Here is a 26,139-nt window from a genome sequence, read left to right on the forward strand (position 1 = left end):
GATTGCCTCTATTGAGCTAAGACTGTCTGAAAAAATAAAATAGTGGTCGATGGGCAATGTTTCAATGATCCCCAGTGCGTAGTATATCGCACCCAGTTCAGCGACATACACGGAACAAGGATCTTTGAGTTTGAAAGAGGCACTGGAATTTTCATTGAAGATGCCGAAGCCAGTGGACCCGTTTATGAATGAACCGTCAGTAAAGCACATTTTATCAGATCTAACTATGCCCCCATATTCTGCCGAAAATATCGGCGGAATAGAATCTGAGCGTAGATGATCTTGGATTCCATGGATTTTTTGTCGCATGGACAGATCAAAAATGACAGAGGAATTGCAAAAGTATGGGAAGCAAACTTGGTTGGAGATGCCTGGTGAAGGGTGCACGTCGTGGGTAAGGTACTCATGTTAGAAATGTGTTCGAGTTTATTAATGACTTTTTTCGACAATTATACCGAGCGATAATTCAATTTTCGTAAATTTGTGCATTGATTCCAGGTTAAAAATGACGTCAAAGTGCAGCGCGTTTCATGCCGGATGTGAAGAAGGTATTATCCGAAGAACTGTGTTCTACGGTTGAAAACTGAAGGTGAACATTTGTTCTGCCGTGGTTGCTATTGCGTTCGTCGCCACCACTCAACCGATTCGGTTCATATTTTCTGTTGCCGTTCTGCGAAGGGGCTGCATCGTGTAGTTTGTGGAGTATTTTTTTAAGAATGGTATCTTTGAAAGCGTAGGAGATATTATATTGTTAAAATATACTGAAAAAGTGCAACCGTGGCCGAGTGGTTAGCGGGTTCGATTCCCGCTCTGGTCGGGGGATTTTTCGTCAAAGAAAAATTTCCTTCGGCTTGCACTGTGGTCACGCGTATTCTAGAACTTGCCCCTCAGAATACATTTAAGGCGTGTTATTTGGCTTATGAAATCTCAACTAAGTATTAATAAATGACGCTAGTTAATGCATACGTTGAGACGGCAAAAGTTCCACAGGGAACGTTAACGCCACTCAAAAAGAAATACTGAAAAAACTAATTGGATATTCGATTAAGTGTGTCCGTCGCAAAGATGTATTTCTGTGCTAACTTACCCATGTCAACAATAACGAGCAACAAATATAGCGGTGCATTTTATATATAGTACGAAATTCGCCCGCTAGAAATGCAAATGTAGTTCCTGATCTACGAACATCGAGGAGAAAGGAATTATTGCTACATAAACTTCGCCCGTTTGCAACTTATCGCAATCAAGACCACCAACGGAAACAAAAAATGAACTTCCTACGATTTTGCTTAACCATCTTAACCCATATCAACTTTTTTACCAATTCAGCAGAATCTGATTTTTTTCTAATTTGTAAGTTGTAAATCATTTCACCTACATTCGATTTTTCACCAGAAAATAAAACGAATTTAGAAAATTAGAGGATCACAGAAATGAATGGCTATTTTTAGACTTGGGCAAATCCTATCATTTGGAAGTGATCAACAAACTAGAGCAACTTTGGACGAAATATATAAGGTTGAAGGTAGACTTTGTTGAAAAATAAAAAAAAAGGTTTACTCCAAACAATTTAGTAGTTCTCATTTTTGTAATTTTACATTTTGCAAACGACCCTCGTATTTTTATATAATATTTATTGAACCACTACAAGAAAAATATCATATTCCTGTACTCACGCGCAAAATCGTAACTTAATTTTTCTAACGAAAAAGATATAATGGAATGAAATAACTCTAGGAAAAATTTTTTCTTCATTTTCATTCAGTTCGAATAGTCATTTGATTCAGTCTACTCAAAACGATATTTTTGATTCTCGTTCTGTGAGACCGCATGCGCAAGTATAAGAGAGTTAAAACATTTTTAGAATAGAAAAATTAAACAAATTACGCTCAATTTTCTTCGACCAATTTTTGCGCGAGTCATTGATCAAATCGGTTAGAACGCTGGAAAAGTGGTACAAAACAGGAACATTCGCATCATCCACTTCGAACCTAATCGCACTCTAATTCATGTAGATGAAAAATTATATTAAAAAATTAGATGATACATTTCAATTTTGATTGGTTCATACACTTTAGAAATAATAACTTCAGTTCTGAAGAAGAAGGACGCGCAGGTGCACCGAAAAGGTATGAAGAACTGAGGGCATTGGTTGAAACTCATGTTAGACTCTAGCTAGCAATAACGTTTTCAGTCCATATTCCTCTGCCGTCATAGGCAGACTCTTTAAGCGCTATCGTCCTTTACCTTTCTGGAGATCGAGAATATATATATTTTGGTTTCCTAGAAAGTTCTAACCCTCTTAACGGGCGAACGACAAATTTAAATCTGCTGACAATGGAATGTTGGTCGTGGTTTCTCTCCTAAAAATAAGAGCGATTCAAAAATGGAGCTGAAGTTTGTTTTCCACCAACCACCAAATCATCGAGTAATTCTCCTTTCGGTTCAGCACCTGTAAAACAGAAAAGTACACTGAGAGTATTTTCTTGCTGTGAAATGTGTAAAATAATGGGAAAAGTTTCCCTCCCCACACCTGGAAATGTCCGCTCTACCTATAAACATCATTCCCGCAACGAACTACACACAAACTTCTGTCCCATGTTTTGTTGGATGGCAAGCAAAAAGTACGTTCGAAACGTCGCATATCAGGTGGAACTCATTTTATGGAAAAAGCATGAGAAACTTGGCAGTTGTACAGCTGTTCACCATATAGCATACAAATTGGCTGTTTGATATTCATGGATAAATTTAGCTGGTAATTCCGCAGCGCTTAATCAGCACATCGTTCTCTGAAAGTATCACCTATTCGATCGATTGATTGAAGCACAAGCATTAGCAACAATTAGCATGACAAATTTCAAAGCAAACAAATCAACCAACAATGATGGAGAAATACCACAAAACATCCAACCATACCTGCCTCCCGATACACACAGTGATACCCAAATCCCACGATTCCGTCGATACCAACTCTTTCACAGATAATCAGCACCGAAAGTTTAGCACCACAACGACACTAATTTCCAATATGTTTCATTAGTGCACAAAACAAATGATCAAATTTTCAAACTCAATTTCCATAGTTGAGGCCTATCTACGACTTGTGGAACTTTCCCAAAATGAAGAGGAGACGAAAGTTCGATGCTACTGTCGATTACTTACGTATGACGGTAAATTTATTTTACCGAAATATTTGAATGGATGGAGCATTTCCACTTTACATTATTACCCATTCAAACCGTTCAATTACCCATTCAAACAATCATGATTACATGACAATTAATCGAACATTGGAACATTCGACTTTGTGCAAGTATTTATTTCTACCGCCAGATGAGACTGAAACCAAAAACCTGCAACATGATTTCATTTGTGAACCCTTCTTCCCTGTATCCCTCGAACAGAAACTAAACTAAACACCAAACTTTTTCACTCCATTAGACCCACCATGGGGTGTTAGCTGGAGATGGCTACGGTGGCTGTAAAATTTGTCGCTTTCCTTCCTCTAAAGCTCGACGACAGACCACCAGAGCTGTTTGTTTCGGAATCAACCAGAAGCAGAATATCACTGTTCACCGCATGCGCTTAGGGAGTGAGGAAGGGGAGACGAAAAGAGTGAATTACGGGACGTTTGCCTTCTCCCGATAAAATTACGTCCGACGAGGATGCTTGAAGAAAAGGGTTCTTCCATTCGATAAAGTGAATTTATAAACAACAAAAAGTTGCACCAAAAGTACCATCCACTAGACTTTTATTTTTGTACCCTATTTTGGAAAGTAGTGTAACCTAGGCTCGTAGCAAAACGTCATGTTCAATGCCAGACCGCACGGATGGAAATTTATTTTCGCTCCTGGGAAAGGAATCGGTTGGAGCGAGTGGAAAAGTTTGTACTAATCCCTCGCTACGACTGTCAAAATGTCTCTCGTTGAGTCGTTGAAGCGAGAGTGCAGCTATTATCTAAGAAGATTCAATTCCTGAGGGATTAAAACTTCGGAGGGAAACTTCGTCGTATCCAGGTTTTGTTTCTACTGAAGAATAAAGGTTTATGGTTCTATATTTCCCTTCCTTCATTGTTTCCTTCTTAATTACCTCTCCCATTTTTCATTGTTTCCTATTCAATTTATTCTTTCATGTCCATTTGAAATCCTGTCACGATTTCCATTCTTTTTCGTGTATTTCATGTTTTTCCTTCCTAATACTTTTACATTTTTTATTATTTTATTATTTTTACGGTGTTTTCCACTGCAAAAGCCTTACAATATGTTATAATATTTCGCTGTTAAGAAACGACATTTTCCGTTATAAGCTGCTTAACTGCTGAACTATTTTCCATAGTCACCTTCATATTTAACCCTATCACTTACAACATCGAACTTTACTCGTGGTGTATCGAAGTGAAATGTTCACATAGCTTCGGGCGCATGCCATTCGTGGGAATGTTTCGAACGATATCGTACAACATCTTCGATGTGCTCCTGTTTGGCCCGTGTTTTTGGAAATGAAATCGTAGGGCATAGGCTGTTATTTCTCGATGCGAACATTTTTCTCCCACTTTGACACATTGATCTTTACTTTTTGTTTACACCAATTTTATTAGTTTTTCGACGTAAAGTTATGCCTTCATTAAGGGTGCCAAATCAGAAAACATGTCACGTTTTGATGAAATAGTTCTAACGTTAATAGCTAATTTGCTGCGAATGGATTTGGATGATTTGCACACCAATCCAATCGAAAATTCTTCATGCTTTCTTTGACACGCTATACATTGGGCCGTATTCCCGTATCCACGTACACTTACGTTCCCACTACGCTTACATCTCACTTCACTTTGTTGTACTTATTCCCGTTTCGTGAAGTGTAAACATGAACTTCGTGTATTAAGTGGAGTGGATACCAAAATGACCGTTTGTTCATTTCCAATGTCGTTTCTAAGAGAAACGTCAGTTGTATTTTGTTTATCCTCGAGTTGTGTCGATACACCCAGAAAATGGATTACTAAAAAAAAGCTTCCAAATCTTTTGTAATTCAAACATTAGTAGAATGTACATATTTTCTGTAAATATTACCAATCGTTTGTAAAATGAATGTCAGATGCAATACACATCCCTATCAACGATTGATTCATTTTACTTCGCGGTGTTAGTAACTTTTACGATTGTCATTACTGGCAACCGCGAAGAAAATGTAAATATAACATTATTAGTCTAATTACCGAGTTGATAATTGAGTTGAACGGCACTACTTTCCGATATTGATTTCTTCACAGAAGAAGGTCGAATTAACCCGAATTCGGGACAGGTAAGTAATATTCTTGAAAATCAATTCAATTTATGTTCTTTAATTAATATTGATACATATTGGATAGCAATGATTCGTCCTCGTCTGCTGCGGGAGAATTTGAAGACATTACTTCAATAATAAGGAATCTGGGTACTTCGAAACACAAAAACGAACCCTGTTGAGTCCTAGATTCATCATTATGCTATTGGATTTGGTCAAGGACAACTTCATAAACGCTTTGCAGATTGTGATCGGTGGTTCGATCAATTGGATGTTTTCCGGATTCGTCACGACAGAGGTTCCGTATCCACTGAGGCTGCGCGTCACGTCAATATTGCAACGGGGCATAGAGCAGGCCTCACCTAATGCCGCCAGGGTTTCGTCAGCTTCGTGATATTTCCCGATTGTGTTTGGCTGAAAAGTAATTACAGGCTGGTCCTGGGAGAGGATAATGGTGAGAATTGAGTAGTCTGGCATAGCTATTTGTAATGATTGTGTATTTTTTTTCCTAATTTGTAGCCGTGGATCAGACCCAATCGATGCAGGATCAGATGTCTATAGTTTAGATAGTTCAATGAATAATTTAAAAAAGTTAGTTAGTTCAATAAATGAACAAATATGCATACAAAAGATCAATAAATTAAATACAATATATGCATTAAGGTTGGGTTAACATAACATGTTTAGGATGTATGTTAAACCAACGTTGAACCGAATGCTTCTATTGGGTTATACTGGCCGATTTAACATTTGTTTATCATTCTTATCGCGTGATATGTACGAATCTGGGTCATGCGAATAGAATCAAATTGTTAGTCAAAAAGAAACCAATTGAAATGTCAATAATTAGGAAGGAAAAAAGTTTCTTTTCTTAAAATAAACCACATAGAGAAAGTATCGTTATGAAAGACAAAAATAATCTAATTAAATTAAATGAAAGAACTACATTTTTTCATCAATTAATGCGAGCGTTTGAAATCATGAAAGCACAACTGACAATTCGGTAGATTTGCAGAAATTAGTTTTGGTATTTTCAGAAATGTCAGTCTTATTGACTTCAAAACTCCTCTAAACTTAATTGTAATTAAATTTTACTTCTCGGCGAATGTTAGGTTTTAATTATTTCGAACACTAGAGTTGTATTATTTGAACTTTTTCCTTTCTATAAATACGAATTACCCCAATTACAACCTTTATTTCAATTCTATTTCGGTCACAAAAGGTTAATAAACAAAGCCCGAGTGATGAAAACGTTTGCTCTTTTTATATGAGAAACGTTTGACAGCATGGGGGAAAAAAGCTGTAAGAATTTTTTTTCAACCAAAATGCACTTGAAAAACAGATTCAAGTAGATTCAAAAATTATTAATCATTGGTAATATTTACCAAAAAACTCGTCATATATACTAACTTTTTGGGAAAGTGTATGATTATGATGAGCACGGGGAATCGATCTGTTTACACAAGCGAGAGCGTGAAGTGTAAACCAGAATAACATCGGTTGATTAACTTGGTGTATTCATAATGAATTCAACCAAATGTTTACAGTGGCGTGCAATCCGGAATAAGGTTGTACTCATTCCACATTGTTTTCACGTGTAGTGTATTCGGGAATAGGGCCCATTAACATTTTTTGTCCGTGAAAGGTTAGGATCAACGAAACTTAAATGAACCTTACAGGTTTAAAGCCGTAATAATAGAATATATTAGGTTGCGGAACAAGTTATTCATTATTTTCTCGATAGCTGACTTAAGTGATCAATATCCGCGTAATATCGATCCTACAATTGTAAATTTAGGCGCGTTGTAAAGGTGACATTCCACACTAAAAAATATTCATTTGCTGTTTTTTGTTTCTTCAATTCAGTTGTGAGTTACGGGGTGTTACATTTTACAGTATTTCTTTTATGAAGGCGACAATGCAAGTCAGGCCGCTGGAATTGTGAATGGTGTTTATGGTGCCGATACAACAACAGTAAAACACGTGCAAATTAATTTATATTAATTTTTCAATTTTTTTTTAGGTTTTTATTTAATTGAGGGGCTCAGAATACAAGGGGTGTAAGTGACTTGATCGATTTTTCTTCATCAACTTTTTATTTAGTGAATAACTCAACTGCAAAAACGTTCCAATTTAGGTTTGCTATACAATCCGATAGATGAGATTCTGACCTATCTTCCACATTGTCAAATACAGCTGGGAATGTATTTGCAGCAAAGTTATGACTAAAAGAGAGAGTCGATGTAGAGAAATCGATCAAATCACTTACACCCCTCTCATTCTAAGCCCCTCATTTTTTTTGTAGTGTAATTCAAATCTCTACAAAAGACTGTGTTTCACAGGGTCATTTCTGTAGGCAAGTTTTCACCACAAGTTTTTCCCGAAAGGAAAGATTTTCCACCCACGATGATGCGAAAAAGTGACTAGTCTGGAGCGTGAAACTTGATTCAGTGATGCTTTATCGACACTCGATCGACAAATTTCTACAACAGAAGAGGTGTTGTGTTCCATCGGGACAACGCAAGGCCACACAATTCCGAAGGCTTGATTGGGATGTTTTAATGCAACCACCATATAGTCCAGACCTGGCACCAAGCGATTATCGCCTTTTTTATGCGTTGCAAAATTTCCTGAGGGATAAGAAATTGGGTCAAGAGAGGATGGTAAAAATCAATTGCTAGAGATTTTCGGCAATAAGAACCAAGACTTCTATGATAGAGACATTATGAAGCTACCTTTAGAATGGCAACAAATTTTACAACAAAAGGGTGCATATTTGACCCAAATCGAACAATCCGAAGCATATTAAAAACAGTTTTGAGTTTACCCTAAAATAATAAATAACTGTTTACCCAACCTAATATAATCAATCAATAAATTTATTTTGTGGTCTCACTCCAGCAAGCGAACAGTTAACAGTCTTTCTTAATGCTGATGTCCCGCACAGTGGATTTTTTCGATGGGAAGTATGACAGAACATCTTTTTTGTGTTGTGAATGACATGTTACACACCGCGGTTCAATTTTGTCGCGTCGACATTCATGCCATCTGATGGAGGGTACTTGTACATTAGAAGAAAACAAAAGTAGGAAGTGTTGGAAGAAAAAGAAGAAGGACGCTCGCAATGCACACTCGGTGGTTGCATGCACCTTCAAGGGACACCACTTATTTCTACTAATGAATTCAAACCAAAATTTCGTCGTATTCTAAAATAATATCCGAAGTGAAAAGCATTTCGCAAGAATAAAAACACGACGAGTTTTTATTCACTTCGTAGTACTATGTCAGTAATGGTGTCGTGTCCTAGACGACACACCAATATTTTGTTGTGTTCCCTGTCTTCGTTTCGTTCCATGTTTTATGTTTCCATGTTGGTTTTCTTTAACATTTTCATTTTGTGGTACGTTTTAATATTAGTTATACTTTTGTATTCTTACTTTGTACCTGCTGTACATCAAACAGAGCAGAGGAACTAATGATATGTTTCAAGTCTGCAAGTCGCCAGTTTAATTGGCATAAATAAGGACACGTGAACCTTATCGGATAAACGAAACCTGTTCCCACTCTATTGTTGTGTATTCGAAATAGGGCCTTATTCTCGTATTCACCTACACTTACACTTACACCTCACTTCACTTATTTTCACCTATTCCGGTTTACACCTATCGTAAAGTGTAAAAGGAACTCCGCGTCGTTCCATGATGATCGGAAGGCGGGAAAATTGTTGTTTACTTTTTTATTCCTGAAATAAAACAAAAAAAAACTTTTCCAGCTTAAATACAGAAATAGACAAAAAATCGTACTCACTTCATTTCGCGTGATTTTTTTCCACGTGAAATAGCTCCGATGGATGAACTTGATTCGGATTCATTTGCCCCTCGGAACCCATGATTATTTTTATATTGGTTTCAATTCTCATTACTTTCAGTCCTATTTTCTCATCTTCTTTCTTTTTAACACATGTAAAATTATACAATTTTGTTTTCAATATTTGTACATCAATCGTAAACTATAACTATGAATAAAGCATACCGTTTTCTTTCTTCACTTCGATTGATCTGCTTACCTCTTCAGTTTTCCTATTCCGAGGGTTTTTTCTGTCATTTTTTTTACTTTCTCTACTCCTCTACTGTTTGGGTCTGATCACAAACGCCACTTCACGGTGAAAACGAAATGGATTGCATGCAATCATTTGCAAATAACATGTTTCTCCATTACATCGAATAAATTTTTTATGCAGAAAATATAATAGAATGAAGATAGCCCTAAATCGGATAATTCATTCTTCGAGTTTTGTTCTTATCAACACATTTGACGATCCATTTTTATTTACATAGATAGAGGAAAATATAGGAGTGCGTTTAATCACATTAAAATCTATTTCCACTTTCGCACAAAAATTAATTTCGTTGGCGCAAAAATCAAATGGACTAACAACGTTTGTCACTATTTGTTCGAGTTTTCCCATTTCCCTTCAGAGTGTCCCATTTGCTAGATTAGTTCTCGAGTTATGCAGAAGTTTATGTTTCATTTGTATGGCAACCCTCCCCCCTCAGAGAGGTGGGAGGAGTGTCGAACCACCATAGAAACATTCCGTATCCTCTAAAACCTCCACATGCCAAATTTGGTTCCGCTTGCTTGATTAATTCTCGAGTTATGCTGAAAGTTGTGTTTCATCTGTATGGTAGCCCCCATTAGAGAGGGGGAAGGAGTGTCTATCCAACATAGAAACATTTATTGCACCCTAAAACCTCCACATGCCAAATTTGGGTTCGTTTGCTTGATGAATTCTCGAGTTATGTTGAAATTTGTGTTTCATTTGTATAGCAGCTGCCCCTCAGAGAGGGGGGAGGTGTGTCTATCCGCCATAGAAACATTTATTGCACCTTCAAATATACGCCAAATTTGGTTCCATTTACTTGATTAATTCTCAATTTATGCTGAATTGTATGTTTCATTTGTACGGCAGCGCCAACCATCATGAGCTAGCCTTGTTGCTAGGTATCAAATTAAGTAAAGTAATTAATAAATTGTTAACGAAACCGCTGTGATCAATCAACATCGTAATACGCTGAAATTAAAATGTATGTTTCATCGGATCTGCAATCGGTCATATTTTACCGCGTTATCCACTCACTTCATATTGTCAAAATAAGTACACAGCTTTTCGGTTTGCAAATGTTTGCAATTTGCCAGAATTACCGATTGCGCCTCGCGGTGATGTAGTGGGGCGATAAGTGAATGGGTGAGGTTATAATATACCATTGCCATTCCCGAGCGGAAGCGTTCTGAACATATTTTTACAATCCTGTTTGCTGTGTGTACTCTCAACGACTACAAACATTTGTAATTCACTCAGCTAAAATCCAATTTAATCTCTTCTACGTATTTTTCTTTTTTATTCACATTCGCAGATTCTCGACGGATTCTACCACTTCGAACATCGGCACGTGCAGAAACGTTCGGCGAATCCCTCGGCCCACCACCAGCGTCGTTTGGATGCCGACGATCGCGTTCAGTGGGCGCAGCAGCAGCGAGTGAAGCGGCGAGTGAAACGTGATTTCCGCCCGCTCAAGAGTCCCTACCTGATACAGCTGAACGATCCCAAGTGGCCAGAGATGTGGTACCTGGTGAGTAATTCCTAGCTTAACCAAACCGAACAGACGGAAGCTTTCACTGCTTTACTTGTTTGCTGTACCCACAGAACCGAGGCAATGGCTTAGACATGAATGTGATACCGGCCTGGAAGGAAGGAGTAACGGGGAAAGGCGTGGTCGTTACAATCCTAGATGACGGACTTGAGTCGGATCACCCGGATCTGGAGCATAATTATGTGAGTGGCAGTGAGAGATTACCAATTAGTTTCAGTTATCATTATTATTTATTGTTGAGGTACCACATTTCTACGAAATTTACGAAACAAATATGGGGTCTCTGAATTTTCTTTAGTGCTTCATGCAATTCCCCACCTGGGCTTATACTGAAGTTACCAGATGGTCAGAGGTCCAACGCATAACATAAACCATAGTTTAGCGAGTCTCATTTATTTGTGAAACAATTTAGACTTTACAACTTGTTTTCTTTTTTTTAATTATTAATGTATTTCAATTTATTTGTTTTTAAATTTTCTTTTCTGTATTCTTATATTGTAAATTAGTTCAAAACAGCATCAAAGCCATAAATATTATCACTGTTTTTGTTTTCACTTTTTTTTCGTTTCCTATCTTAAGTGAATCCCTTCAAAGAAATTAAGTTTCACTGGGAATTCACTCCGTATAGTTTATTAGTTAGTATTTTATCCTCCGCGTTTGCCTCAATTATTTTTGTTTTTACTATTAGTAAGTATTTACTACTAGTGGGCTCCCAATGAGCCTATTGGTGTGGGGGTGAATGGAGGGTAGAAAAAAATAAAATAAAATGAAACTCTAAACATATGTTCTTGCAGTCAAACCAGAGCTGTATTATTTCCTTCTAAGTATCGGCACTCAGTTGTGATTTTTCGGTGGTTTAGATTTTGTTTACGTCTGAAAATCACTCGCTCAGTCAGAACATTTACGCCTGGCAAGCACGATTCAAATTCTACAATTTTATTCAAACTATCGAATGGAATGCTCGAAAATTCCAATCCATTTTTCATCGATTTTAATAATAGAACAATTTTTCCTTAAATCTTACGTTTATTAAGCATACAACAAAACTGATTCAAGGCTGTTGATCAGCAGCAGGACTGTCTAGCAATTTGATGATTTTTCCATACTGCAAGCTCCACCCCACAGCGAAGAAGTTGGACATCCTGAGGCACTTTGTGTCCGCCAGGTAGAGCCTATCTGGTATTTACAACATCCTCTCCCTGCCGCTCCTTAAGCTCCTTAAACTTCTTTTCGTGCTCATAATGAAATATGAGACGTACTCAATGCCAGAATTCACAAATGACAGGGGACCAGGTACGTTACATTCCCCAGGTAAGCGATGACGAAAAAATATTAATTACCGTTTTGTCTCATATTCCGAACAGTCTCAAATTCCGAACACTTCATTTTTAAATGTAAATTTACTAAACTTTTATGTTATAAATAATTGAATAATGAAAACACATACATTCTTTGAGGTATAGGCTTCATTTTGACATCATTTACAGGTATCGATACAGCATATACCTTATAATATTAGACATTTGTGACAGTGACAGTCAAAACCAATGATAAAATGTTTGCGTTAGCTAATTCCGTTAAAAGCAAGCATCTTTCATTTTTCAGTTTTTGTAATTGTTTCAACAATTTTTTTTTGTTTTCATGGTATGTGCTAGAGAATATATGAACCTACAATAAATGGATGAAAAAATGATATTTTAGGCAGAAATCTTCATTAAAATTAATATTGAAGTAGTGTTCGGAATATGAATCAAGTTTCTATGCATGATTCAAATTCCGAACATTTCATTTTCGAATGTAAATTTACTGAACTTTAATGATATAAATAATTGAATAATCAGAACCCTGAAATTCTTTGGGTTATAACTTTCGTTCTAACATCATTTGTAGGTATCGATACAGCCTATAATTTTTGATATTAGACATTTGCAAAAAAGCGACAGTCAAAACCAATGATAAAACGTTTGCGTTAGCAAATTGCGAATACTTCATTTTTAAATGTGAATTTACTGAATATCAATGTTATAAATAATTTAATATTCAAAACCCTGACATTCTTTGGGTTATAGACTTCATTTTAACATCATTTACAGTTATCGATACCGATATAGCAACCTTGGCCCCCGAAACCATGTAAACTATAATAAACAAATACAATCAATAATTATCAAAGCAAAATCTATTTTTTTTTGCGAGCATAAGCACACAGCACATTTTTCCAAAAAAGACTAGCCTATTGACTTTAATTTGATACATCGATTATATGAATCGTTCCAGAAGTTTAAAAGTTAATATTTAAAAAAAAACAGTTTTGCTGTTCGGAATTTGAGACAAAAGTGATTAAACATATTTTCAGTTTTTCACCATGAATATGTATTTGTAAATCAACTTTATTGTAGTCAAATGAAAGAGAGGGCTCCATTGTATCCAAAGATCAAATTAATTTCGCGAAAGAGTACCATTTTGAGTAACGAGACACTGTTCAATGGCCATCAAAGCTTAAGTGTTCGGAAGATGAGACAAAATGGTACTAGAATAGTTACAAGCGGATGAAGTGAGGGGGATCAAAAAAAAGTTGTACCATGGCGTACACGATTCCAGCCCTTCTGTTTATCTGAAACAAAAAAAATCGAACAGATTCTAAATCAATAAAGATGCCGCTATCGCATGACCCTCGGACAGGTGAAAAAAAGGCGGCCGTTTTAGGAACAAAATGCAGTTTGAAACGTTTTTTTCTCACGTTTCCCGATTTTTTTAAAAATAGTAAACCTTAAAAAATATTCTTTTTTTAAGGTTCATGCGATAGAGAGATGCAAACAGATTGTATTCATATAAATTCGACATGAATCGGTACAGTAGAACTTGAGATATCGTATACGCCAGTTTGAAAAAAAAACTAGTTTCGAGAAAAATGCGTTTGAAGTTCATTGTAACGGCCGTAGCAGGTTAGATACCGCATCACTAGAATGGCTCTAGCTCGATAAATAATGCAACTTTCGATAAGTCCTTTCTAGGGTATATACTTGAATGTCTAAACTACAGAAATATGAAGGAAAAAAATATGATTTTTTTCAAATCTCTAGACTAGAATACTGCGTTAAGAAAATCAACATGATCAAATTGTAATATTGAAATATACTGATATCGCGGGACATTTGGTTTCTTTTCCCAAATGCGGGACGCCTTGTCAGTTTAGCTTATACCGTTCATTTTTTCTACAAAAATATCTCTGGCGCCAAATTTAAACCAATTATTCGTTTTCTTTTTCCCGCATAATGTAATGATGGAATTATTGGTATTAGGCATATTAGCCATAAGGGTAGATTAGGTGCGTTTACAAATATGCTTGGATTCGTTCTTGCAATCCTCCCTAATGTGTATTGAAATCATCTAATCCCATAATTGAGTGGAAAAGGAGAGAAAAATAATCCAATAATTGAAATCAGAATAAACAAATGCCTTCTGCGTAGCACAAACATACTATACATATAGACTATTAAAGCATTTGGCAGGCGCCTATATTGTGATGCGGGTGACACTTTTGACGCCTAGACGCCTGCTGTATTAACCGGTAATTGGATGAAAAATCTGTTGTCGTCACCTCTCCAGTTCCCTGACCAAAATATGCGGCAACTATTCCAAAAGTTTACCTCCCCGATACATACTTTTGGCAGCCGTCAGCCCCCGGCGGAACAATTATGAGTTCATTCCTGCGAGAGCTTTAATCCTGGAATGTTCGCTGTAGATGAAACATGGTAACATCACACAGCTCTTTTACATCCCATGATCAATATCGGTAAATGTCTGTGTTCTCGGATTCTCGAACAACAGTCGGAAGCATGGTCTGTGTTTGAATTTTAATTTTTTATCAGTGTTATTTAAATTGAACAAAATTGATTTTTTACAATGAAAAATAATATCCACAAAACGGTTGATGTCGAAAGGTTGGTAAGTCACGATTTCGGATTACAAACACTTCAGCCGCACTCCATATCAATCCACCAGAGAGTACAGCAAACCGAAATTGCATATTCAAAACGCACTTGTTCGAAGTGTTTACAACCCGTGCCAAAGCCTGAATCGTACCGGACCTGGTAGCACATATATTTTCACAAGCGAATATATTTACTGTTTTGGCAACGTCTGTTTTACTTTTTTTTTTTTTATGTTGGCCCAAATTCCCACACGTGTGATTTTCCCGGTTGCGTGGTCAAAACTTTTTCTGCCTTTCCATGTATCAAATTCCATGTGTACCATCGTTTTGTAGGTACTTCTTCATCCGCCTACAAGTGGGGGAATGGATTCGTTGCAGGCATTCACATGCGTCGAAAAAAACCAAAATCCACGAGGGATTTATAAACAAAAAAAAAAGGTTCATACCGAACTTCACGCATAGGCTGAACCACGCGCTTGTGATGATTTAGATCCGAACTAAATCATGTTCGAAAAAAAGTGAACACCATCGATTGCGAACGCTGGACACGTTTGAGCGATTTATTTTATGCAGCGAAACAGGTTCTCCCGTCAGGCAGTGTCCACGTGTTCGGATCTGGAATGGTAACTGGAATGATGTGTTGTCACGACAGGAGTAATGTTTCGCTACTGATTTACCTATGTTCACTGTCACGTGTCCGCTGACCGAATCTTCGCGCAGATTTATTGATTTGAAAATACCGTTCTGAATCACATCTCGGACGCTTAAGGTATATGATGCAGAAAACAGATCTCAACTTTATACACAGGTATTACTTGGTTGATATTTTTAATAAATTAGTTCAATATGCTTTTGAGATTTCTACTTTGGTACCTATTTGATTGAAAACATAAAAAAAAACATAAAATAAAATGATTTTCAAATCAAGCGAATAAGAATCAAACTTCGGACACCTTTTTATAAAAATTTATAAAATTTCGAACACTTTATTTTGTAATTTTTTGGACGAAAATTACATTACACTTGATTATATTTTCTAGTCAACTGCGAAAAACTTACCAAGCAATCATAGTAACCTGATAACGATGATAAAAACTTATGAAACACGAGATAAATTTAAATATTCATGAAGGGGTAAATTCTACGTGCTCGCGCTAAGGAAACGTCAAACACAAACCATAATGAGTAGTGCTGTTGGATTTTTTTCCTACTATGCAATCATTCAAATGTTATTCTAAAATTAAGTGATCGTGAAACCAAGGAATTACTATAAAGAAGCAATTGTGATATTATTTTATTGTTATATCATCAGTGCATTAAGGACTTCAAGATATTAGAACAAAGTGTCCGAAATATGATGTTGTCCGAAATTCGATTCAGAACGGTACGTGGACTATCTATTCATGATATACACTCGACAAAAAAATTAGAGGAACAGAGTGCGAAGTCGGAATTTTTAAGTGATTTTTGACATGCTGTATCTTCGTGAAAACTCAACGCATATCGATGGGAGGCGAATCATTTTGAAGCTGCAAATATCGCAGTAAGTTCTAATGTTTCCAGGCAAATTTTTAGCCTAGTGTATTCCCTAAACATCTGTGAACGTTTCATATTGATACGTTCAACCGTTTTTTCTAGCCGATTTTTCAAAGTTTGGAATAAATTTGAGGAACATTTAATCGCAATGTAACAAACGTGGGGGGAAAAGTTCGGATAATTGAAACGGTAACGTGGTTCTCCCGGCGTGCACCATGCATCACGTATATTCAACGACTGAGAATTTCGATTTATCTGGCTGAATACCAGATGCGGAAATATTGTGTCCTAAATAAGTAACATCAGGTCTGAAAAATGAACACTTTCTGGGGTTTAGTTTCAGCCTGAATTTATGCAACTGTCTGAAGACTTTTTCTAAATTATTTACATGGTGATTAATAGAACATCCTACGTCAATGATGTCATCGATGTAAAGGAAGGCACACTCTGGCGGTAAACCGCTGAGTGCTATAGTCATCATTCTTTGGAAGCTGTTTGGTGAAATGTTTAGACCGAATGGTAGTCTGTTAAATTCATAGTGCCCGTTTGAAGTGGAGAAGGCTGTAAATTTTTTTGAATTTTCATCAAGTTCTATTTGATGAAAGCCTGACATAAGGTCCAAGGTTGTGAAAAATTTGGCTCTTCCTAATTGATCAAGAATTTCATCTATCCTGGGGAGTGGAAATTTATCTGGTGTTATTTTTTTATTAAGTTGACGGAAGTCTATTACTAATCTCCATTTTTTATCTTGTGTATCTGATTTTTTTGGTACTAAAAGTATGGGAGAGTTATATGGGGAAGCTGAATGTTGAATAATTTTATTTTCTAGCATTGTTGTTATTTGGTTGTTGATTTCTGAAATTTGTGCTTCTGGGGTGCGATAGTTTTTAATGTAAACGGGGTTTGGATCGTTTAGTGCAATGTTTTGTTTGTAAAAGTTATTGGAGGTAAGATAATCTCCTTCTAGTGCGAATATTTCGTTATAGTTTTTGCAAAGGTTTAAGAGTTTCTCTTTAGTTTCTGGTGGAGTATTTTTTAGATTGAGTTCTTTAATTAATTTGTTTATGCGTTCAGTGTTATTTTCTTTTATGTTATAGTTGGTGTGTTTAATTGTAAAATTTTCGAGTGGTGACGTTGAGGGTTGGAAATTTTTGGGGATGATTGTTTCAGTTGTATTAAGATTGATAATTTCTATAAATTGTTTGTTAGGGCTAATAATGGAATTTGCACAAAATACGCCTGGTTTAATCTCTTGCGATATTACAACTGAATCTTTAACTAGCTTTGGTATTTTAATTTCTTTAATGATTTGACATCTGGGTGGAATGACGAAATGATCGTCCCAGTTGTCTTGAATTGGTAGTTCTAAAATGTTATTATTATAGAGAAAAGATAACAACCATGAATTTAAGCAAATGTTACATTTGTATTTTGTTAGAAAATCTCGGCCCAGAATGCCGTCAGCTTTAATGGGGAATTCATTTGCCACAACTTGAAATTCTATTGGAATTTGATTATTGTCAATAATAACAGTGGTTTTAGTTTTGCCGATCGTTTTTATTTTTCCTTCTGTTACGCCGCTGATTATACAATTATTATTGATGTCTACCATTGTGCTGTAAATTGAGTTTCTTTTTATAATCGATATGTCAGCTCCAGTATCTAGAATTAATGTACATGGTTTTGAGCACATGCGTAGCTTTATCCTACTAAGAAAATTGCAAGCCTCCCTTCTCAACCCACTGTTACTTCCACTCCCCCTCTCCCATCATCGATTTCGCTTCACCCTTCTGATGCTTCCGATCGAACCCAATCCTCGTCCTCGTCCTCATCCTCATCCTCGTCCTCGTCCTCGTCCTCGTCTTCCCCCTCTGTTGTCTCCGCTCCACGTGTCAGAGTTTATCCAGAAGATGCACCTGAAACTGGCCCGTGGGTTGTTTTCCTCCGGCCAAAACCGAAAGGAAAAAACCTTAACGTGATTCAGATCATGAAAGATCTGGCCAGATACACTTCTGTATCTGAAATTCGCAGGGTTAGACCGAACAAATTGCGAGTTGTCGTGAATGACCAGAAACGAGATTGTTGCTGATCAACATTTCTCTCTCGAATATCGAACATTTATACCCTCCCATAACGTAGAAATTGAGGGGGTGATAACTGAAACGGGTCTGACGAGCGAACAAATAAAAGCAGAAGGAAAAGGCAAGTTCAAGAAGCTCCCCTCAATGGAAGTGAAATTCTTGGACTGTCGCCAACTCGGGAAACTTTCCCATGATGGGGACCAAACTAAATTTACGCCGTCCTCCCTGACTACGTTATGGTGGACAAATTGAGACTACCTGTGCGACTCTTCGTGCCAAAGCCCATGACTTGCAACAAATGCAAGTCAGTTGGTCACACTTCGGATTATTGTGCCAACAAGGAGCGCTGTGCCACTTACGGAGAGCAACAATTTTGCAACAATTGATGCAAACATGGTCCCTCCTTGCAATGATTATCTCTCTTGATGTCTAATTCAAATAGAGAGGTCGGAGATATCACTGTTTTACAGTGGAATTGTCGTAGGCTTATCCCTAAATTGGATACATTCAAATTTTTAATTCATAACTTCAATTGTGATGTTTTTGCTCTGTCCGAACCTTGACTTTCTTCGCGAGATGATTTCCCTTTCCACGATTTTAATATTATACGCTTGGACCGCGATAACAGATACGGAGGGGTGCTATTGGGGATTAATAAGAGCCCTTCATTTTTTCGAATTGACCTTCCACCTATTGGAGGGATCGAAGCTGTTGCTTGTCATGCAAACATCAGAGGCAAAGACCTCTGTATTGTCAGCTTGTATTGGTCTCCGAGAGCTGCGGTTAGCCGCAAACAACTTGATGACATGTGCTCTCTCCTTCCTGAGCCACGATTGATCTTGGGAGACTTCAACTCTCACGGAACTGCCTGGGGGGAACAGTACGACGACAATCGTTCATCGTTGATATATGACCTTTGTAACAGCTTCAATATGCCCGTTTTGAACACTGGGGAAACAACACGTGTACCTAAACCTCCTGCTAAGCCAAGTGCTCTTGACCTCTCGCTTTGCTCGAATTCACTATCGTTAGATCGCAAGTGGAATGTAATCCAGGACCCCAACGATAGTGATCACTTGCCAATCAAAATTTCCATCACCATTGGGTCGAATTCTTCTGAATGGCATATGACCTCACAAGACACATTGACTGGAAAAAATATGCGGACGCGATTGCTCTAGCCATCAATTCCAGAGATGGTTTGCCTCCATTGGAGGAGTATAACTTCATTTCTCGTTTGATCTATGACAGCGCGATTCGCGCTCAAACGAAACCCATCCCAGGTTCCACTATTCGTCGAAGGCCTCCCAATCTATGGTGGGATAGCCAGTGTTCCAAGCTTTATCAGGATAAATCGAATGCATTTCAAGCTTTTCGGAAACGTGGAACCATTGAAAATTTTCAGTCGTATTTGAACCTTGAAAATCAATTTAAAAACTTGATCAAAGGAAAAAAACGTGCTTATTGGCGAAATTTCGTGGGAGGTTAATCACAAGAAACGTCAATGAAAAAAATATGGAAAGTGACTCGAAACATAAGAAATCGCTTCTTCAACGAATGAAAGCGAAGAATATTCACATCGATGGATTTTTAATTTTGCGCGGAAGGTTTGTCCCGATTCCGCTCCCGTGCAAAAAATTGTTCGAGATATACCACAAGATAGGAGCGATCTTGATTCCGAGAATTCTCATGGTAGAATTCTCTCTTGCTCTCCTTTCTTGTAACAATTCGGCTCCAGGATCGGATCGAATTAAGTTCAATTTGTTGAAAAACCTCCCTGATGTGGAGAAATCCGAACTCCAAAAATGCAATTAAAAAAAATCATAACTCATAAAATACTATACTCCCAAAAGTTTGGATTTCGTGCTTCGAAACTTGATTCAAACTTCGAATTTACTAACGCAAACATGTTCTCATTGGTTTTGCAGTCACTTATTTGCAAATGCTTAGTATTATAAGTTATAAGCAGTATCGATACCTGTGAATAATGTTTAGATAAAGCCTATACCACAAAGAATGTCAGGGTTTTTATTATTCAATTATTAATAACACTATAGTTCAGTAAATTTACATTTAAGAAAGAAGTGTTCGGAATTTGAGGCAAAACGGTATACCAAGCATTTCCATTAGATAAATGAATCCGGACTAATCTAATGTAGTCGCATGGTAATTTTAAAGCAAAATATAGCACTTGATGTCTTTAAAAAAATTATCTCGAAAAAACATAGTTCCCGGATTTTTTTTAAATGATATGTAAAAGCATTCCTAAAAAATACGTACAGTTAGGGTTTCCTTTGTTTCAACACCTCAAACACAATAAAACCCCCCAAAAATGGGGATTCAAATCACAAAAAAAAATACTAAAGGTAGGAATCTGAGATATAAAGGGTGTGCCACATCAAATTGCATCACGGAAAAAACGCTGTAGAAATTTAATTTTTAGGAATTATATCTTCAGCTTTCGCTTATAATCAGATAAGAGTGTATAGATCACGTTGGCCATGCTTCACTGTCAATTTTTCGTAAATTTGGAAAAATGTCGTCGAACGAAAAAGAGCGTCGTGAATTAATCCTGTGCACTCATTTCGAGAATCCGGAGTAGTCACATCGGGACATCGGTAAGATGCTGGGAATCGTCCAATCCACGGTCAGCAGAGTACTAAAACGATACTTCGAGAACCTAACCATCGACCGGAAGGTGAAGAACGGCAAAAATGGATGCTCCGTCAGTGAAAAAGATCACAAGCGCGTAGTTAAGCAGATTAGACGTGATCCGAGAAGTTCGGTCCGGGATGTCGCCAATAAGCTGAATTTGTCAAGTTCATTCGTCCAGCGGACCAAGCAGCGGGAGGGCCTGCGTACATACAAGGTTCAGAAGGCTCCTAACCGCGACGAAAGGCAAAACATGGTGGGGAAGACACGAGCTCGGAAGCTGTACACCGAAATGCTGACGAAGCCGCATTGCCTGGTAATGGACGACGAAACCTACGTCAAAGCGAACTTTCGTCAGAAGATTCGCAAGCAGAAACTATCCAAGTTTGCCAAAAAGTACATGGTGTGGCAAGCGATCTGCTCTTGCGGAAAGCGGTGCGCCCCCTTCGTGATGACCGGCACGGTAAACGGGCAGGTTTACCTTAAGGAGTGCCTATAGAAGCGCTTACTACCACTATTGAAGCAGCACCATCTTCTGGCCGGATCTCGCTTCGTGCCACTATTCAAAGGACGTGTTGGAGTGGTACGAAGCCAACGGGGTCACCTTCGTGCCAAAGGAAATGAACCCGCCCAACGCGCCGGAGCTTCGCCCAATAGAGAAATATTGGGCGATTATGAAGCAGGCCCTCCGGAAGAACCCAAAAGTTGTCAAATCGGAGGCGGACTTCAAGAGAAAATGGATTTCTGTTCAAAAAAACTACAACCTGGCGTTGTACAGAACCTTATGGACGGGGTAAAGAGGAAGGTGCGAGCATACGGGCTTGGGCTCGAAGTATGAATAAAAAGAAAATGCCAAAAGTTGGTTAATAGTTTTTATTTTTCTGTCTAAAATTTTCAAAAGGATCGGTCTACTGGGCGAATTTCTACAGCGTTTTTTCCGTGATGCAATTTGATGTGACACACCCTTTAGTTCAATAGTTTTCCTAGAAAGTTCACCATTTAATTTTCTTTTCATTTCATTTCACGAAAAAGTCATAGCCAAAAAGTCGGGAAAAGCCTAAAAAATCAGGAAGGTTAGAATAATTGACTATTGACTGTTATTGTGTTATGTACGAATCAAAAGCCCAATGGGCTAGGAGTTTATTGATCTCGAATAATTGTGTATTATGTATTCATCAATGAAGGTTTGCTTCAGCAATAGTTATATTTTCCTATGTTATTTTTGACATTTGGAGTTATCGAGCGACGAATCAGCGCCCAATGAGAACACAAAAGTGCACCCGTGGCCGAGTGGTTAGCGTCTCACATTATAATGCCGGGTGTTCGGGTTCTATTCCCGTTCTGGTCGGGGGAATTTTTCGTCAAAGAAATTTCCTCCGACTTGCACTGTGGTCACGCGTATTCAAGAGCTTGCCCCTCAGAATACATTTAAGACGTGTTATTCGGCTTAGGAAATCTCAACTAAGTATTAACAAATGACGCTAGTTAATGCATACGTTGAGACGGCAAAAGTTCCACAGGGAACGTTAACGCCATTCAAGAAGAAGAGAACACAAAAGTAAAGTTCATGATACATTATTGTTACGCAGCTCAGCAGAGTGTTCAGTAATTCAGCGTATGAGACTTGGGTTCATTCGAATATTTACGGGTACTGTAAAAATAATATTCATTACATACAAAAAAAAACAAATCTCATGATACGTGCTGTACTTTGTAGGCTGGAGACGTTGACAGTGCTTCTTGAGCTTTCCCTCCAAAAGATGTTTGCTCAACATAAACATTCGCATATCATTAATATAATTTGGTTTTCTCGTATGGATCAAATTATATCAAAAGCATTCTTATCATTCAATTTTGCAGCAACGTTCAATTTCGAGCGAGGAGTGTTTGCATTCTTGAATACTGCGCTTTTTTATCAGATTAAACAGGGTAGTTTTCTCAAACATCAATCTCATTTTGCAGGATCCCAAAGCGTCGTACGACGTGAACGGCAACGACGGCGATCCCATGCCGCACTACGACCTGACGGACTCCAACCGACACGGGACGCGTTGTGCCGGTGAGGTGGCCGCAACGGCGAATAACTCGAAGTGCGCGGTTGGCATCGCGTACGGGGCTCGCGTCGGTGGCGTTCGGATGCTGGACGGAGACGTGACGGATGTTGTGGAGGCCAAATCGCTGGGCTTGAACTCGCAACATATTGACATCTACAGCGCCTCGTGGGGACCGGACGATGACGGCAAGACGGTCGATGGTCCGGGCGACATGGCGACGCGGGCTTTCATCGAAGGCGTCCGCAAAGGCCGTGGCGGAAAAGGGTCCATATTCATCTGGGCTTCTGGTAACGGGGGCCGGGAACATGACAACTGCAACTGCGATGGTTACACGAACTCGATCTGGACCCTGTCGATATCGAGTGCGTCCCAGGAAGGATTGGTGCCTTGGTTGGTTTTCTAGCTATGAAAAGTTTTAATGTTCGCCATTTTTTAATCAAAATTTGCATTGGCATAGGTTTTCCGAAATGTGCAGCTCCACACTAGCCACAACGTACAGCAGCGGGAATACAAACGAGAAACAGGTGATTACAACGGATTTACATCACTCGTGCACGTCATCCCACACGGGAACATCGGCATCAGCGCCACTAGCAGCCGGTATTGCGGCACTTGTGCTCGAAGCCAACCGCAATCTGACCTGGCGTGATCTGCAGCATATAGGTAATGTGCGACAGTTAGGAAATTAAAATGTTGTGATGAAAATTTTTTATTTCAATTTACATTTTACAGTTGTTCGTACGGCTAAGCCTGGAAATTTAAAAGACCCGACGTGGTCGAAGAATGGAATCGGTCGCCGTGTATCGCATTCGTTCGGATATGGCCTAATGGATGCCGCTTCGATGGTTAAATTGGCACGTACGTGGAAAACCGTGCCTGAGCAGCAGGTCTGCGAAATAAACGCACCCCACTTGGACAAGTGCGTATGACATAGACTTATCCGTTTCACTTCACAGGAATAACGAAAGTTTTTATTGTTTCTTTCACTTTTCACGGTAGGCAAATTCCACCACGTACCAAAGTCACGCTTCAACTGACGGTCGAGCATTGCATGGGAGTGAACTATCTGGAACACGTACAAGCCAAAATAACGCTGACCTCCCAGCGCCGTGGTGATATCCAAATCTTTCTAACCTCACCGTCCGGTACCCGCGTTACGCTGCTCACCCCAAGGTTTGTTTCATCGTTCGCCGTGGATATCAAAAGAGCTCCCATTTCTAACAAAACTCTACATGATGACCCCATCATTTGATTTTTTTAAATGCATTTTCATTCTCGTTTGCAGATCCCATGATTTATCTCGCTCGGGTTTCAACCAGTGGCCCTTCATGTCGGTGCACACTTGGGGCGAAGCACCACACGGAACCTGGCAGCTTGAGATCCACAACGAAGGCCGCTTATTAGGTGAGATTGATGTGAACGGTGCATTTTTATTTTTTTGGTTTTTTGGTATTGTTTTGTGTTTCATCGCTCACCAGTTTTTCGCGCTCAATCCATCTGATGTTGTGTTTATGATGGAAAGGCTCAGCGGTGCTATGCTTTGCCACCGTACAGTAAAACTTAAAAAAAATGCAACACAGCCCGAACCGTTGCAGGTGGCGTTTGATGTGTAGCTGGTAGGATAGGTTTCACCCATATCCGACACTTTAATCACATTTCACACAAGCTGTGAAGATGACAGATGACGGTTCTATTGAAATCAACCTATGAAGTTTGTTTTTTTCCTCAACAGACCATGCGTCCCCAGCGTTTAATGAAAATTTTATGAAGACGCGGCATCGTTTTGTCTGTACCATTTACAAGAAAAGGTTTTCTTCTCCGAGGAATTATATACACTCTTCGGAATTGAGCATCTTGGATTTCGATTTGATTTCACTGGAAAAAATGGGATAAGTATTGAACACTAGCTGACCCGGCGAACTTTCTCCAGCCCAAAATTGGTTTTATGATATGAATACTTGCGAACGAGCTGACCCGGCAAACTTCGTCTCGCCCAAAATTTATGTTCCGTTATTACATCCACGGTTTCTTATCAAGCGCACGTTCATGGGTCCAGCAGCCCCCATGCCCTTAGAGAGGGGGTAGGTGTGTCGAACAATCATATAAACGTTTCGTGCCCTCTAAAACCTCCACATGCCAAATATGGCTCAATTTGCTTGATTAGTTCTCGAGTTATGCAGAAATTTGTGTTTCATTTGTATGGGAGCCCCCCTTAAGAGAGGGGGGAGGAGTGTCGAACTACCATAGAAACGTTTATCGATCCCTAAAACCTTTATATGCTAATTTTGATTCCATTTGTTTGATTAGTTCTCGAGTTGTTCAGCAACCTCCCCCTCCTCTTTTTAGAGAGCGGAAAGGAGTGTCAAACCACCATAAAACATTTCTAAAACTTCACATGTCAAATTTGGTTCCGTTTGCTTGATCAGTTCTTCAATTATGCAAAAATTGTGCTTCATTTGTATGGCAGTTATCCTATCCCCCTCCCCCTCTCAGAGAAAGGAGTGGAATGTTTATTCACGGCAGAAACGTTTCAGAGAGAGGGGTGGAATGTCATACCACCACAGAAACATTTATTACACTCTAAAACCTCAATATGACTAATTTGGTTTCATTTGCGTGATTAATTCTCGAGTAATGCAGAAATTTGTGTTTCATTTGTATGGCAGCCCCCCCTTAGAAAGGAGGGGGGAATGTCTAACCACCATAGAAACATTTATTGCATCCTAAAACCTCCATATGACTAATTTGGTTTCATTTGCTTGATTAATTCTCAAGCAATGCAGAAATTTGTGTTTTATTTGTATGGCATTGATTTACAAATATATATTCATGGTGAAAAACTAAAAATATATTTAATCACTTTTGTCTCAATTTCCGAACAGCAAAGATGCATTTCTTAAAAAAAATCATAACTGTTGAACTACTGGACCGATTCATATCATCGATATATC

The 26,139-nt window shown here is 38.4% G+C and overlaps 1 protein-coding gene and 1 non-coding gene across 4 annotated transcripts in view; both read left to right on the plus strand.

Annotated features, from left to right (window-relative positions):
- The window catches only part of LOC129779180 (furin-like protease 1), a 511,125-nt gene that overhangs the window by 416,104 nt on the left and 68,882 nt on the right, over positions 1-26,139 (plus strand). For all 3 annotated transcript variants that reach the window (XM_055786475.1, XM_055786477.1, XM_055786476.1), the window contains 7 exons: positions 10,695-10,910; positions 10,985-11,113; positions 23,097-23,578; positions 23,646-23,851; positions 23,921-24,107; positions 24,188-24,361; positions 24,474-24,592. In XM_055786475.1, coding sequence (XP_055642450.1) covers positions 10,695-10,910; positions 10,985-11,113; positions 23,097-23,578; positions 23,646-23,851; positions 23,921-24,107; positions 24,188-24,361; positions 24,474-24,592 — 1,513 coding nt within the window. The remainder of the gene's footprint in view (positions 1-10,694; positions 10,911-10,984; positions 11,114-23,096; positions 23,579-23,645; positions 23,852-23,920; positions 24,108-24,187; positions 24,362-24,473; positions 24,593-26,139) is intronic.
- Positions 7,606-7,823, plus strand: LOC129781012 (small nucleolar RNA U3). Its single transcript, XR_008744058.1, has one exon. It is a non-coding gene; the product is annotated as a small nucleolar RNA U3 (small nucleolar RNA).

This window comes from Toxorhynchites rutilus, chromosome 3 (assembly GCF_029784135.1).
Source record: "Toxorhynchites rutilus septentrionalis strain SRP chromosome 3, ASM2978413v1, whole genome shotgun sequence".
NCBI lineage: Eukaryota > Metazoa > Arthropoda > Insecta > Diptera > Culicidae > Toxorhynchites > Toxorhynchites rutilus.